General features: G+C 41.1%; 1 protein-coding gene across 8 annotated transcripts in view; it reads left to right on the forward strand.

The window, feature by feature from the left end:
• The window catches only part of LAMA2 (laminin subunit alpha 2), a 372,327-nt gene that overhangs the window by 328,410 nt on the left and 26,828 nt on the right, over positions 1–17,089 (forward strand). For 5 of the 8 annotated variants that reach the window (XM_035109029.3, XM_088666125.1, XM_088666126.1 and 2 more), the window contains 7 exons: positions 409–568; positions 5,698–5,822; positions 6,890–7,052; positions 9,361–9,505; positions 11,169–11,310; positions 13,455–13,466; positions 16,801–16,921. In XM_035109029.3, the coding sequence (XP_034964920.3) occupies positions 409–568; positions 5,698–5,822; positions 6,890–7,052; positions 9,361–9,505; positions 11,169–11,310; positions 13,455–13,466; positions 16,801–16,921 (868 nt within the window). The remainder of the gene's footprint in view (positions 1–408; positions 569–5,697; positions 5,823–6,889; positions 7,053–9,360; positions 9,506–11,168; positions 11,311–13,454; positions 13,467–16,800; positions 16,922–17,089) is intronic. The other 3 variants (XM_088666122.1, XM_088666128.1, XM_088666129.1) reach the window with 1 other exon arrangement.

The following is a 17,089-nucleotide window of genomic DNA, read 5'->3' on the forward strand; positions in this document are numbered from 1 at the left end:
ACAATAAGTAGTGTTTATTGCTAAAGAACCTTCCCTTCCACATGCATAAGATGGGGGGGGTGGCTTTCTGGAAGCAGCAGTGAGATTGTGTGAGGGTCTGGCATCACTAGTCCCCAAATACTGTCGTGGCCCGATAATGAACTACTACTAATGACACCTTTAGTCAGGCAGCTGTGATGAGGCCTAGTCAGCGAAGAGTGGCCCACTGGCTGATCTCCTTCATGAGATCAACAGCTAGTCAGTTATGCTGTGATCCACAATGTCTCCTTATAGGCTAAAAGTTGTGTGTAGAAATTCACAAAATGTCCCATTGTATGTGTAAATTACTTCACTGACTCAGGACTTTTTATGAACCTACAAATTCATTGATCAATGGTTCCCACATCTCTCTTTTATTCCGTCATGAAGGACTGGAAGAAATGGCACAGTTTCCGTGCAGGCATTGGAAGGTCCTAAAGCCACCATTGTACCAAGCATTTTCAGTGCAATTTCTCCACCTGGTTACACAATTCTGGATGTGGATGCGAATGCCATGCTGTTTGTTGGAGGCCTAACTGGCAAAATAAAGGTAATGGGTTGTTACTTCACTGGTCCAGTTTAATCATGTTACCATCCTTTCATTTACTTTCTTTTAGATTGAGCAAAGATAGCCATCTTAGTCAAATGAATGAAGCACCCTTCCATGTTCAGTAGCTCTTATCAGGCTGCATAGAAGAGCTCTGGATCAGGCATCAGATGGTGCATTGACACTGTTCTTATTTATAATCACATCCAGTCCATGCTTACTCAGAAATGAGTCCCGCTGCATCTACTAGGTCTTACTTCCATGTTGATATACATGGGATTGCACCATGAGTTGTTGGTTTCTATCTGCAGTATGCTTATGTCGCTTATATTGGCTAATCCAATAAGCATTCTGGGTATTTCATTTGCAGAAGGGTGGTTGTGGAAATAGGTGACAGTCTATATATTTTATCACTACAAAGGTGACGATATTAATGGGGCACGTTGCTCTATGTATTGCTTTCTAGCAAACCAGATCAATATCAAATCCTTTTCCGGCATTACTGAAGAACACTGGATATAGTTTCATAGAACACAGAAGACCTGCAGTGTTTTAAAAGGGGTCACAATCACTATTCCATTAAACACATTTATCTGGGACTAAAGTGCTTATAACTGAGCGAAGGATTTCAGTATTAGCTTTCAAATTCCTTTTATATTGGGGGATATGGCACAAAGAGGCAATGCAAGGACATTTTTCATTCATTATGGTTCATATGGCATAAGGTCAGAGCTTGCACATACTCATGCCCCCATATCCTGGCAGTCGGCTCTGAAGTGAAATCTAAGATTATAAGTGGGTGATGTTGGATGCTTTGCACAAGCACTCGGCTGGAATGACAAGTTTGGAAAGATGTTTGACAGGCTGTGCAGGTATCTTCCAAGCTGCTCTGCATCCAGTCTATCAGTCAGACTGAAAAACAATGACAATCCAAAGAGATCAAGATACTGTCAGTCAGTCTGAAAAAAAAATACTTTAAAGAATTACTTATTTCTGTGTCTGAACTACTTTCTAGCAAAGTTGAAGAGTTGTTTCTGTGCCTGATCTAGCAAATTATATAGTTTTTTGTGCAAGGTTTTATTTTTTTGTTTATTGTTTGTTGTACGTTTCTGAGCACAATTCAAAGTGTTGGTGCTGACCTTTAAAGCCTTAAATGGCCTCGGTCCAGTATACCTGAAGGAGCGTCTTCACCCCCATCGTTCTGCCCGGACACTGAGGTCCAGCGCCGAGGGCCTTCTGGCAGTTCCCTCGTTGCGAGAAGCCAAGTTACAGGGAACCAGGCAGAGGGCCTTCTCGGTAGTGGCGCCTGCCCTGTGGAGCACCCTCCCATCAGATATCAAAGAGAAAAACAACTACCAGATTTTTAGAAGACATCTGAAGGCAACGCTATTTAGGGAGGCTTTTCATGTTTAATAGTTTATTGTATTTTACTTTTCTGTTGAAAGCCACCCAGAGTGGCTGGGGAAACCCATCCAGATGGGTAGGGTATAAATAAGTTATTATTATTATTATTATTATTATTATTATTATTATTATTAACAAATTTATAAACTGCCTCACAGAATAAAGCCATTGAAGCAAAAACAGTTATAAAATTGAACTTCCACAATTACTGGGTTCTACTTCAAGGAAAAACCTTCTTAAACAAAAATCTGTGCTGCACTTTTAAGTTTCCTGATGCAAAAGGAGACGAGGCAACCATGGCTTCTATCTCTCATTGGCCCCCTGTCCTACCATCTGCTTTGTGGCACACCTGGAGTTAATGGTCATTGCAACTAAAAGAAAAATAGTCCATGAGACAAATGGGCAGAAGAAGCTGCCCAACTCTGAAAAAAGATACTGTTCAGTTCTGGCAACCATATAAAGGTGGTTCTTACCATTTCCCCTTTTTAGGATTTTTAAAAATATATATATTTTTCTTCCCTCTTTCGACTTGCTTCCTCCCCCCTTTCCAATGTGCTTTTCAAGTTTGACTCCAGTAGAATGCAGTGCCTACTCATCATGAAGTTCTCAAATGTGCCAATTAAAATATTCACAATGACCTTGGAACAGATCGCCCAAGTTGTTACACTTTCAAGTTATGCCTCTCTTTGAAAGTCAAGTTGCTCTTCTCCATATGCTCACACATTAATATTTTTAATAATCATAATTGCTTCATGAAAAGTAGCAGGTGCTTGTGTGTCTCAGATTGCTAAATATCTGGCTCACATTGATGAAGAGAAACATAAAAAAAGATTGGATACTTTAGAAAAGGACAGGTTCCTCTTGGAACAAATACTCTAAAAGCAGTCCATATGACCTTAGCCAAGTATTGGGGGGGATTTGAATGTTAATATTGCTGTCTTGTGAATAATAATTATAATAATAGTAATAAATCACTCCCAACTTCTATGTCAAGAGGCTGCTCTAACTGCTAAACAGTGAATCCTAGTTAAGTTCCCAGCCTCTCTTTCGGACATTCTAAGGCAGCATTCAGCAGATGGTGTGATGGGACCATGCCACTCACCTGACCGCTGGTCAATTGTGTTGCTGCTGCTCTCCAGGAAGGAGAGGGAGAAGGACAAGGCAGTGGTAAGGTCGGCGCAATGCAAAGGCACTGGTCGGAATGCTAGGTTGGCTCTGCCAGAGTGTTTGCACCTTGCTAACCACGCCACCCCCTCTCCCCATCTACCTCCTGGTAAGCAGCAACAGCAGAACCAGCCAGAGATGAAGTTGGCAGCACCAGCCAACCACACCATCTGCTACTGGCAGCATTTATTATCAATAATAATAATAATAATAATAATAATAATAATAATAATAATTTATTATTTATACCCCGCCCATCTGGCTGGGTGTCCCCAGCCACTCTGGGCGGCTTCCAACAGAAAAATAAAATAAAATAATCAATTAAACATTAAAAACATCCCTAAACAGGCTGCCTTCAGATGTCTTCTAAAAATCTGGTAGCTGTTTTTCTCTTTGACAGCTGATGGGAGGGCGTTCCACAGGGCGGGCGCCACTGCCGAAATCACCTAACGGCTCTGCTCATATAATATGGAAGAGCTTTGGGATTCTCCAAGCTTTTAAGCAGTAGAGAATCTCAGGCACAGAGGCTGAGTGCTACCTCCCAGGCCCCTCTATCTGGCCCTTGGGATTCTCACCAAGCCACACCCCTCACAGCCCTGATCCATGCCCTTCTCATGTGTTTTGGCCTGGCAGGAATGTCTTCTTGAATGATGGTAATGCCTTTGGATTGCCTGTATGGAGGATGGAGAGGTGTGTGCAGAAATCGAGTCCTCCCTGCAAGAGAGGGTACTTGTTGCGGTGGGTCCTGACAACCAGGTCTAGGTGTTGGGGCAGGGACAATTGGAGCAGCCACAACACCCTATTGGTGGTCCATCTGACGGGGTGCAATTGGACTGAGGGCATGCCAATCAAACAGTCAGATGGACCACTATTTAAGTACTGCACATGTCCGTAGGGAGCCTTCTTCTCCAGCACAGTGCATCGGAACACCCGCCCACCACTCCCTAATTTTAGGGCTTTCGCTTGACTTTGCTATGCCGTTGTGTGTCGTCTGCCATTGTTGCAGGGACACGGCAGGAATTTTCCCCACTTGGCTGATTGGCTGTTGCCATTTGGGTTTCACCTGCTGCATAGCAATTCGTCACAACTTGTAAGGTTCGCGGATAGGCTCTGGTTCATGCTGATAGGGGTGGGATGATCCCTTACCACCCTATCCACAGGTATTCCTCTTAAAGGAATCCATTGGACTTCTGGTTGGTATCCCCCCAAAGCTGGGTGTGCCCTCTCCAGAGTTCTGGGCACACATGGGGGAATCAGGGCCTGGCGGTAGTCAGGTTCCCCATCCCAGGTGTGGACCTGGCTTCTGACTCATGGTGCGCCCTGAGTCAGTGCTACCCTTTTGGAACCAGAGCCTATGCAACCACTCACTTGATTTGTAATCAATAAAGTTGTGGCCTAAATTCTGCCAAAAACCAAACCAAAAATTTGAGTCATGTCTGAATTTATTTCTAGGCCTAGGTTAAAGGGTCTCCACACGCAAACCTCTATTTTTTGTATGGATGGAATGTGGCCTACTGTACAATGTTAAGAGTCAAACTTGTTCCACCCACTGTCCCCCCTGGCCCTGCACATCACTGGCATATGGCCCCTACAAGGTTGCCAGGGAGAGAATGTGTTCCTTGACTGAAAAAGGTTCCCTACCCCTGGTGTAAATGGCTCTCCCCTTGGAGAAATTTTCACATGGCTTGAATCAAGCAGCTGACACATAGCTGCTGCTTGTTTGAGTCAGACATGAATAACAGTGTGTGGCCATTCTCCAGGATCCATCTCATTGAAACTTCATTTACAACAATGAGTTCAGAAGGAGACCGCTTGATATTCCGACTTCAGCTGTGAGCACACTTTATATTGACCAGGAAACCATGAAGCAATGAAGGAGGCAGATATGCCAGTCCACAGTTTACCAACAAGGAGAGCAGCCTTAAAATGGCTTTGGGGAAAGACTGCAGATCAGCCTGCTCTCACCTCCTTTCATCACTGTTTAGCATCCTAGTATGTGACGCGGGTGGCGCTGTGGGTTAAACCACAGAGCCTAGGGCTTGCCGATCAGAAGGTTAGCGGTTCGAATCCCTGAGACGGGGTGAGCTCCCATTGCTTGGTCCCAGCTCCAGCCAACCTAGCAGTTTGAAAGCACGTCAAAGTGCAAGTAGATAAATAGGTACGGTAATAGGGAAGGTAAACAGCGTTTCCGTGTGCTGCTCTGGTTCGCCAGAAGCGGCTTTGTCATGCTAGCTACATGACCTGGAAGCTCTACGCCAGCTCCCTCGGCCAATAACGCGAGACGAGCACCGCAACCCCAGAGTCGGTCACAACTAGACCTAATGGTCAGGGGTCCCTTTACCTTTATGTGAAGCCACACAGCTGACCTCAAACAGCAAACTAGTGCGTCTTGTTTTCTCATTAGTGTACATCCCTGGACACAAAGGATTGGGTCCATTTCAACCACTTTTCCACATCAGTTGAGGACTTTTGAACAAGCAAATGCTATCTGCCTGATAAACCAATGGCCATGTATTTATTTAACCAGGAGCTCAGAACTCAGTCTGGATGCTTTCTGTTTCCAGAAATCTGAAGCTGTACGAGTTACTACTTTCACTGGCTGTATGGGAGAGACTTATTTAGACAGCAAACCAATAGGACTATGGAATTTCAGAGACATTGAAGGGGAGTGTAAAGGGTGTGCTGTCAGGTAAGATTTTGCTATATATTGTCAATGTTATTGCTGTTGACGTGCAGGTTACCTGAACCAAAAAAAGAAGAAGTCATAATTCTGTTAAATACGAAGTTGCCTAAATAAATTCTCCCCTATCTTTTCATGCTTCTCTTCAACAGTTTCAGTATAACAAATGCCAATTACTAGACAGAAATGAATAACCACATATGCTTCATGGATACAAATCTCTGCATATTAACTATAAATGGGGCATGGATGCTGGAAGCTAAAGATACATCTTTTAAACAGCTAAACCTATTAAGCTCCTCTAAATATCACCTCTAAATATATTACAGCTGGTTCAAATGGCCATTTTCATATAGGAAATGACATTTTGAAACACCCCTAATTTTTGGCATAGGAACCAAGCTCATGAAAGTCTGCTCATGCATATCCAATCCATGTCTGATTGACTGGTCAACATGCTAAACAAGATAATTGTTGGTGTCGGGGTTGGTGTGTTGTGCGACAAGCACACAGAGTGCAATGAGATTGAGTGTTTGGGGGGGGAGGCTCAGTTAATTTCATTGTACACAGGTTGTACATTGACAATATAGGTATTATTATTATTATTATTATTATTATTATTTGTAGAGTTCACACACAACACAGGACTAATTCCTTCCTCTTGTTTTCTTCTTCATAAAGTATTGATTTGAAAACACATAGTGGGGATTGGGAACTTCCAGTGTGTGGGCCAGATTTGGCCCAGCACAGGTCTAATTTGGCCTGTGGGATTCTTTCCCCCAAGCAATGCCCACCTGCCCTACATAATATGTAGTACATATGTGATGTCTGCTGTAGAACAGGCAGATACTCAGCCCATGGGAAACTTAAATGTGCCGGGGTGATCTTACTGCGCATTACTTGAAGAGTGGTGCGTCCACCTGCTGCAGCAGCTGCTCAAAACATTTCAGCTTTGAGAAGGTTTGCCTATGTGAAATAGTTGCCAGCCCCTACTAATGCTTTCTCATGGTTGCTTCTATGTAAAGCAGTTCTGGAGGTTCTGATTTAGATTTTGAATGTTTCCCTTTCCTCCTCAGCCCACAGGTGGCAGATGGTGAAGGAACTGTTCAGTTTGATGGAGAAGGTTATGCTTTGGTGAGCCGTCCAATAAGATGGAACCCAAATATCTCCATGGTCATGTTCAAGTTCAAGACACTTTCTTCCACTGCTCTTCTGATGTACCTTGCTACAATAGACTTGGTAAAGCTAGCCTAAATGTTTCTTGGCTTCTTTCATTAACATTATGAATTACACAGTTCCTTGTAAAGAGATTAACATGCATGCTTTTACACTTGTGATGAATGTCACTTAAGTGAAGACACTGGGTTTAATGACTTCTGTGAGGCCATTGATAGTTTATCTGTGTGATTTGCAAGAACATAACTGAGCAGCTTGTATAATGCTTTGCACAGAGCTCTGTGCAGATCATTACAATGATTATTCTTAAAATTTATAATCTGTAATGTTTTTTTTAAAGTTGTATGGCAAAAGACTCCTTAATAATGGCTATTGTGTTTTACCTGTTATCTGTTAGAGTTAGACTTAACATTGGGATCAAAAACATTTCACCAGAATGCTTTTGCTTTTGTTAACAGTTACTTTTGTACCTGGTTATTTGTTAGCTTCCTTGGGTATAAAGGAAAGGAAAGTGAGACATACATTTTTAAGCAGACATCCTTCTCCATGTGTGGGTGCAATGTCTGCATACTAATAGATTTGCCTAGGGCCTCAACTACTACTCCTTCTCTGCACTGTGGAAGCTACTTGAGATCTCAATCTCAAGTAAATTGTATAAATGTTCTCATCTTCTGGGTGCATGTAGACATCAGAGCTAGGGAACCTGTGACCTTCCAGGTGCTGCTGGACTTCAGTTCCTATCAACCCTGTTCATCGCCTGTGCTAGCTGGGACTGATGAGAACTGGAGTCCAGCAATGTCTGGGGAGACATGGATTTCTCATCTCTGACTTAAATTCATGCCTGGGCTGTATAGAACAGATCAAGCATAGAAATGCATAGTCAATGCACCTGCCTCCTCATTTGAAATAATCAGCCCATGCACATGAGTTGCCCTCTGAACCAATATAATTTTGGGAGGTGGTAGGATTAGCTCAAAACCAGGCATCCCCAAACTCGGCCCTCCGGCTGTTTTGGGACTACAAGTCCCATCATCCCTAGCTAACAGGGCCAGTGGTCATGGATGATGGGAATTGTAGTCCCAAAACAGCTGGAGGGCCAAGTTTGGGGGTGCCTGCTCAAAACAAAGGCTCATTCTAGTCAACTGGAACTTACTGCTGGAACAAGACTATTAAGCTGCACTCCCACAGTTTCACTTGACATTGTTGCTGTCAACAGAGCTGTGAAATTCCTTCAGAATCACAGCCAATCAGGCCTAGACATTAGTACAGAGAGGGGTGGCTAGATATTAGATATATGAAGTCTACACAAACCTCCCAGTTCACATAGAGAACTGGGACATGTTCTCAGGTGATAAAAGAAACAGTCCCATAGGGATCTATCCATTAGGTGATAATCTAATTATAGGGATTTTAACTGCAAACTAACTTGTCATTGTTCTAGTTCTTCCCTTGGAAACTGAACCAACTGTAATAAACAGATGGCAAGAAGTTCTGTATAGATTATACTGCATGTCTGAAGTGTGTCAATTCTTGGCAAATATAATGAAAACGTTGACAGTTCTAGAGATATTTGTGAATGTCTGAAACTCCAATATGCACTGGCAAAATGCAGCCAGTCACTTAAAGTGTGATCGCTAGCATTTACTTGTTATGGGGTTGTCAGAATATTGATATTTACCGAACGTGGACATTACCAGCAACACATACACAGGGTGTGTGTGTGTGCAAAAACAGGCAAGCAGTCCATGGAGCACTTTGGCAGTGATACAAAGAGACACCTGAGTTAACCAAGCGTGTATGAAGGCACACTGGTCTTTTCCAGGTTCTTTCTTTCTTCTTTCTTTCTTTCTTTCTTTCTTTCTGACACAAAATCCTGTAAAGAGGTAGCCACACAAGAAGAATATTAATTTGGAGACTTGAGTCGGAGGTTATTTATTATTTTTCAGATCATTTTTTAATGTTATCAAGATCTGTGTTGCAGTGATGAATGCAAACGACTCTACCTTGCCGTTCACAATAATTTACTGCCTGGTTGGAAATTAAAGAGCAACATATTTCCACTTTATTCATTTACCTTCTTAGGAACTGAGGCAGCAACAAATTAACTTCACCTATGATGCCTTCTTTGAACTAAACCTCCATTAAGAAATGGCAGGAAAATAATCTTAGATATTGTTGGGGAGGGAGGCTAGTCACTATTTGAGATTACTTTCACCAGAAAATCACCTGTCTTTCAATATCTCAAAATGCAATCATCAGACCACATGTTTACTCAGAAGTAAGTCTCATTGAGCTCAGTGGGGTTTACTTCCAAAAAAACTGGGCATAGGATTGCATCCTAAATAAAGTTTCTAATGCTTCTCATTAACAGAAAGATTTCATGAGCATAGAGCTCAGCGATGGGCGTATTAAAGTCAGTTATGATCTAGGTTCAGGAACAGCTTCTGTTGTTGGCAACCAGAACCACAATGATGGGAAATGGAAATCATTCACCTTGTCAAGAATTCTAAAACAAGGTGAGTTCCTGCAGTGATAACATCATAAACGTCCTAATTATCTTATCCAGCACAGCTAACTATCTAATCATGTAGAAGATGATGTACAAAATTGCTGGGTTTAGAAAGTTGTAAAAGAAAGTGATTTAGCAACTTCTTTTGCTTAAATTACAGATGGCTCAGGTTAGCTGTGACTGATTACAGTGTCAAACAGGTCTCTTATGATTTTCTTTTGAAAATGGTAGCTTAATTTTTCAGGCATAATTCTGCTTTATAGCTACCTAAATTACACTCTAAAATGCATCTGAGTGAAAAATGTTTTTTTTCATGCAGTGCCCTGATGTTGTTCAGAGTTCATAAAACAAACCTACACTATTTTTTGTTAGAATGTAAATTGGGTTTTGTACTTCATGGTGCCTTTCATAACTTAAATCTATCAAATTGCTTTCCAAATGTGAAGAGTTAAAATACTGATGGCACAGTATATCTGTCTACGATACACAATGAGCCCTTTTTGCACATTGTCACAGCCCCTTTGTTCTGCAGGGAGAAAAAGACTCCCCATAAATGACAGGCAACTTTAATTTACATGACTGCTAACGTTGCAGATGAATTCAACTTAAAATAAATTGCAATGAGAATATTTCCAAAGGCAAAATATCTATAGGAAGTTTAATCAAGCCTTTAAGAATTTCATACATTTCTATTTGAAATAAGAAAGCTGAGCTGAAACAATCTTTGACTCCAGTTGATTCATGCTGTCTTGCTGAACCCTGAAATATAGAAACTTCTCTGTGTATGTTCACCAAGATAAACTTTTGCAGTTTTGTCCCTGCCAAATAAAATACTCTGCAGTCGTGGAAGGGTCACAACCCATTTAAGCAAAGCGACTGGAATAAAAAACCTGATCACATTGGTGGTACAGTGGTACCTCGGATTAAGAACTTAGTTCGTACTGGAGGTCCGTTCTTAACCTGAAACTGTTCTTAACCTGAGGTACCACTTTAGCTAATGGGGCCTCCCACTGCTGCCGCACCGCCACCACACAATTTCTGTTCTCATCCTGAATCAAAGTTGTTAACCCGAGGTACTATTTCTGGGTTAGCGGTGTCTGTAACCTGAACTGCCTGTAACCTGAAGCATCTGTGACTTGAGGTACCACTGTATTACATATTTTATTGCTATTTTGGTTTTGATGGATATTCCAGTTTGTACATTCTCAAAAATCTTTCCCCAATCAGTCAACATGATAAAATAGGGATAATTAAGTTTGGCACTATATCTAAGGGTGTGGGGAGAATCTCTCCCAATGAACTGTCTTGTTTTAATAATTCTAAACTTTTTTGGGGTCTGACACATCCATTTCCCCCCTTTTGCATTTTTTATTTCCATGCTTGCTTTTTTGTTGTTCTTCAACTGTTTTCTGCTTTTTCACCCTTAGTGGTTTCTCTTTTCTTCCTCCTAGCAAGCCGTTATGTGCCATTTAACTAGAAAAGGCTATTCAAAAACCAATCATTGGTATAATCAGAATGTACTTGGTCATACTTTTCCCTCTCTTAATTGAAAAGAGGGTACGGACAAGTGTGTTTGCTCAAGAAAGGAAGAAGTAGCTATAAACATTTGAAAAAAATTCTGTAGCTTTCAAGTAGAAGCCAATTTAACTTTTCTTTTTATATTTTCTCAGCTAATGTATCAATTGTAGACATAGACTCCAATCAGGAAGAGATCGTCACAACAGTTGCTACAGGGAAGCACTTTGGCCTCAACTTGAAAGCCGACGAGCCCATCTATTTTGGTGGATTGCCAACACTGAGACGAAACCTAAGGTAATGGCACTTAGCATGTAGTCAACTAAAGGAATTCAGTAGCAGCAATTGTTCTCTAAACTTTTTACGATTCATGAAATAATTGCACACAGAAAGGATACTTATGCCACACACCCTATTCTGAAACAATACACACAGCCAGCCACTGAAATTCACACTTCTCTGAATTTTGCAGGGGGATTCCCCAGCCAACTAATGCATACAAAAATGTTTTTACCTAGGACAAAATGTGCATACAGGTGCATATATTACTGATAATAACATACAAAAATGCATTATATTGGGACTGGTGGAGAAACAGCTGGTAGGAAAAAAATGTGTAGTGTCAGGGGACTGGTGGGTAAAGGAAATCCTCTACTCCTGCCCATAACTTCTCCGCTGCAGCCCCTATCATTCCAGGCTCAACTTGCATAGAAGAAGCAGTAGCCAAGTTTAAAGAAATGTGGTTGAGGCACAACATGTAGCTCCACACCCATTGCACTATTACCTGTTTTCATTTTCTGTTTAATCACATATGAACTCAATACAGAGTTTCTTGCTCAGCTTAAAAATTCCCTGTAAACTTTATTATGCATAAAGTATTTTCCATATGCTTTCCTGTCTTTGTTAATGCTAAATGAGTTGATGAGGTGCTGGAGTGTAATAGGTGTTTTCTGTTTTGAAACAAACTCTGGAACCTTTATCAAAGTTTACAGAAACATTTCTGCAATGGAAAAAAATCTCTGTGGTACAAAGTGCCAATACTGTGCAACACAGGCAAACCCATTCACCTATATCAGCTCAGTTTCCATGAAAGAATAACAATGATGAAGTCACTGCATAGGCAGAGAGATCTAGATAATCTACTGGGCTGCTACAGAGCGAAACAGCCATTATTGCACTGTTATTGTTATTTTAAAATTTGCTTGTTAGCTGTTCAGGTCACAGGTCATTTTTAAGAAACCAGGAATTGAGCTGCAGCTCAACATAAATGACCTTATTTTATGTGTCATGTAGAAACCCTAACATAAGAGCTGTGCCACATAGCTGTGTCACCAAAGCATCCAGTGGCCATCCAGACACGTCTGGAAACTCATAAGTAGGACAAGGAAGTTCAATTTCACTATTGCAGTTAATGTCCTTTGAGAGAACAAATGCCTTTTTAAAAGCTATCTAAGCTACCAGCCTCCACCACATAATGTGCAACTGAATTCCATAAGTTATTTGTGCATTGTGTGAAGAACTTTTATCAGCCCTGAACACTCTACCAATCAGCTTTGTTGGGTGGCCCTGAGTTCTAGTATTATGAGAAGAAAATTTCCCTCAAGTCCCTCTTTCTCCATCATTTTACATACCTGTGTTATGTCCCAAATGTTCCTCTTCTTTCTGAAACTCCCAAATGTTTCAGCTTTTCCTTATAGGAAAGGCGATCCAGCCCTTTGATCGAGGAGAATGATATTCAAGGAGGGTGCAACTTAAAGATTATGGAAGTTTTTCCGTGGACCTCCCCAACTTGCTATCTCCTTCGATCCAGTGGGCAGAACGACCCAGTGATTGCTGGCAGTGTTTGCTCTCTCCCAAAGGATTCTAGGATGCAGTGGCCTCACACAAGTGATGGTCAAAACTGCCAGCTGATATTGCAGGCCCAAAAAGTGGGAGAGCCCATCAGCTACTGCTGGATTTGCAACAAGCCATTCTTAAGGCCTTACCCTCAGTGAGGGATCTTCTCTGTGCCCTGTCCTCTTCCCTTCACCAACAGGTCTAGGTGTCTTCCCCCTCTATAGAGAAGGTAGTCCAGGAATTAAGGTGGGTGGAAGCCCCTCCAGCCTAACATACTTGACTTTCTTGGTTAGAACTTCTGCTATTTACAGACATCGTGTGGGGCTGCAGAGAAAGGTGATGGTTCAGTTGGTTAATTTTTGAAACACTCTGAGGATTTCCTGGTCAAGTGCTTCCCAGCATGCAAGTCCTACGCAAGGGCAGTGGGTGGTTTGCTAATAGGACATGGGCTTATATTTTAAAGAAAGTGGCCTGAATCTTAAGCGGACCGAACAGTCTGTATCATTATAAGAATTTGGTTTGTTATAAATGTTACCATTGCAAATAATAAACAAAATTGTATTTGTTTGTCTCTCTCTCTCTTTCTCTGTTCATTTTTATCCTAGTATGAAATCCAGGTAAAAAAAAAACAAACCGTCAAATTTCAAGCAATACTTGCATGCCTCGTGCTCTGCATGGGTTAAGCGCAGCTTGCAACAGGTGGCGAAGCAAAAAGCAATTTGTGTCTGTATCTGTTCCAGCTGTTGCTCTGGGGCTGTTCATTTGGCAATGGATCCTGCTGCAGCAAATCAAGCTGCTCCTCAGTGCTTAACACAGCCTTGCCGCATGCTGCGCACACACTTGCAGCAACAAACACTTAGCCTAGCATCTTCACACAGCTGTTTATATCTTGCTGTGTTAGGTTTTCTTTCCCTTTTTCTTTCCCTTTTAAAAATTAATTATATCAGAAGTACAAGCTGTATTTTTTATTTAAAATAATAATAAGCAGTTAAGAGTTTCTGCTCAGCACAGAGCAAATTAGTGACAGAACGCGTGCAGAAATATGTGTTAATGGAGTGTCAATCGCAAGAGATTGTTTATTTTCTCAGCAAATTGCAGGGAGGGACACTTGATTTTTCCAGCCTCTCCGTGCAATGCACGCAAAAGGTCTGTCTCTTTCTGGCATATATGTTTTCTGCATATGTTCAGGAACATAAGAATTGTCTTATTGGATCAAGCCATCTGCCAGCAAAATAATCTCTACCATAAGCAGAGTGCAAGGGTGATAGCTTGTGGCTTCCCCCAGAAAACTCATATTCATAGGTGTACTGTACTGATGAAAGGGGGACAGAACTTCTGTGACTTTCTGAGGGGAGTGCAACAGTCTCCACAATTTTAGATGTGAGGTATTTTTATTTACATTTTACAAGGTGGTAAGGGCTTTCTTTCTTTTTCTTCTTCATCTCCCTCTTAAAAAGAAAGCCAGCCCACACCAGCCCCTAAGGCAAGTGATGTTTTGGTGAGAAAATCTTGGCAGACAGGCTGCCTTTTCTATACAAATATGGGCCAGATTGCCTCATGGCAACAATATTCTGTGATCATGTAATCTTGGCTTGGCTTACTTCTTAAAAGGACAAAAGAAAGCAAAAGGAAAGTTCACTAGCTTGTATATATGCAAGTAAGAAAAAGAAAAAACCTTAAAGAAAACACAACCAAAACTTTAACCATCAGTTCCCCAAACATTTAGCACAATTTCCCAATACCACCAAAATTTGATGGGGACATATATTCATTTTGAGTTAAAGCAAAATAAAAAAAAATCCTTCCAGTAGCACCTTAGAGACCAACTAAGTTTGTCATTGGTATGAACTTCCGTGTGCATGCACACTTCTTCAGATACCTTTTGAGTTAGTCTCTCTTGATGAGCCTGGAAACCCTGTTTATCTTCTGCTGAGTTCTAAAAAGCAAACCTCAGCCTCCATATTTTGCTCATTGTCTATAAAACTACAATTAATTCCTCATGCCCATCTAATAGAGAGGGATCCCACAGATGGGTTCATGCAACATTAAAATTTAAATTTAAGTTAAATCATATCATAGCTCTTATACAGAAGTAAATTATATCCTTTTGGAGATATTTTTGGCAGCCCCCGAATTACAGTCTGTGTACCTGAAGGTTGCCCAGTGAGGTAGAGTCTCACACTGCTGCTGTTATATAAAACTGCATTCAGGTGGTGTTGGCAAAATTAGGTGGTTCTTGAAGTTCAAAGGATTGTGTGTGTGTGTGTGTGTGTGTGTGAGAGAGAGAGAGAGAGAGAGAGAGAGAGAGAGAGAGAGAGAGAGAGAGAGAATGAGAATGCATGTGGAAGAAGAAGATGCAGAAAAATCTTTCCCATAACTTTCTCTTGAAACAAGTATCTTGGTGAGGGTCATTTTTAGCTGGGAAATGCCAGGAGCGTTGAAAGGGTTAAGTAACCTTTCTCAGCACATCTGTGTGCTCAGGCACAACCCACCCCAGCCTGCTATAGCATAAGGAAAACTGGTGGGGAGAGACTCTTAGAACTCTGATTAACATGTAGTTTGAGCCTCAGTGGATATGAAACTCTGGCAAGATTTGCTTGGTGAGACAGATGGAATTACAGGTTGTTAGGCTGCAGAAAAGCTCTGCTACTGTGGATCAGTGCGTGAAGAAAATGTAGGAGACAAAACATAGAAAAATTTTCAAAGCTGGAAAGAAATTGTGTTTGCCTTTCTCAGAACTCCTTCTCAAGCTCAGTTGGTCCCCACAGGGAGACTTTAAAACCTTCAACTAGCAGTAACATAGAATTGAGATTTTCTTTTCTTGGTATTAACTCTAAAGTACTTGCAGCTTTTGAAATAGACATGCTATGCTTTGCTGAGATGGCTACAAAATGCAAAAAAAATTAAATGTTTTTAAATGCCACAGCAGAAAAAAGATATTTGGGGACATAAGTTGTGCTCCAGCACCATTTTCTGGGACATAAGTTCCTCACCTCTGCTATCTTCCTGAACATAGGAGAAACTTTGAATTCACGGTAGGTTGCTAACATTTTTGTGATGTGAGCACAACTAAATAATTGGGCAAGTGGCTCAATGTTACTTCTTCCATATGTCTGGGGCTAAAGAAAACACTTCATATAAACAGGCAAACTGTCAAAAAGTTTTCTAACCTTTATCTTTCTACACTTCTTGGAGAATAACCTATTATTTTGTCATCCTGCTACATTTTACACAGAGATAACGATACTAAATGCAGAAGCAGGGGAAAGGTCTGTATTTTTGGTAAATGACGCGAGGCAGAATTTATGCAAAAGTCTGCAATCATGGGGAAGTTAGTCATTGATAACTTTAGACTGGAACTCTTCTGGTAGAATGTTTAGCATTTTAATATTCTGGACAGTGCTATCATCTATTATTATTAATTATTATTATTATTATTATTATTATTATTATTATTCCCATTGAAATCAGTAGGTTTTGTGAACTATGTGACTAACGTCCTCTGGATTGTGGTCAGTATGTTTAAAACAGTACAGTCATACCTCGGTTTAAGTACTTAAGCTTTGGTTTGAGTACTTTCAGTTTAAGTACTCCGCGGACCCGTCTGGAACGGATTAATCCACTTTCCATTACTTTCAATGGGAAAGTTCACTTCAGGTTAAGTTCACTTCAGGTTAAGTACGGACTTCCAGAACCAATTACACCCATACTTCGGGTTAAGTACGCTTCAGGTTGAGTACTCCGCGGACCCGTCTGGAACGGGTTAATCCACTTTCCATTACTTTCAATGGGAAACTTCGCTTCAGGTTAAGTACGCTTCAGTTTAAGTACAGACTTCCGGAACGAATTGTGTACTTAAACCGAGATACCACTGTAATATGGAAAACTGTTTTAGCCTTTTTGTGACTGTTTTTACTCAGAACTAAACCTGCTTTGACCTTATTTTTACAGGCCTGAAGTAAACACAAAGAAATACTCAGGCTGCATCAAGGATATTGAAATTTCTCGAACGCCATACAATCTTCTGAGCAGTCCTGACTTTGTGGGCATTACCAAAGGCTGTACACTGGAGGTTAGTTTGCTTTCCATGTTTCCTTGAATGATCTTAAAATGATTACTCCATGTTTTATCTTGGAACCATACTCACAGCAGCCAGTTGGGAAAGAGGGCAAGTGCTAAGATGAAGAAGGGGGGAACAGGCTGCAGAATCCACATCTCTCTTTGCACTGGGGTTTTTGAA

This window comes from Zootoca vivipara, chromosome 3 (assembly GCF_965207765.1).
Source record: "Zootoca vivipara chromosome 3, rZooViv2.hap1.1, whole genome shotgun sequence".
Lineage (NCBI taxonomy): Eukaryota > Metazoa > Chordata > Lepidosauria > Squamata > Lacertidae > Zootoca > Zootoca vivipara.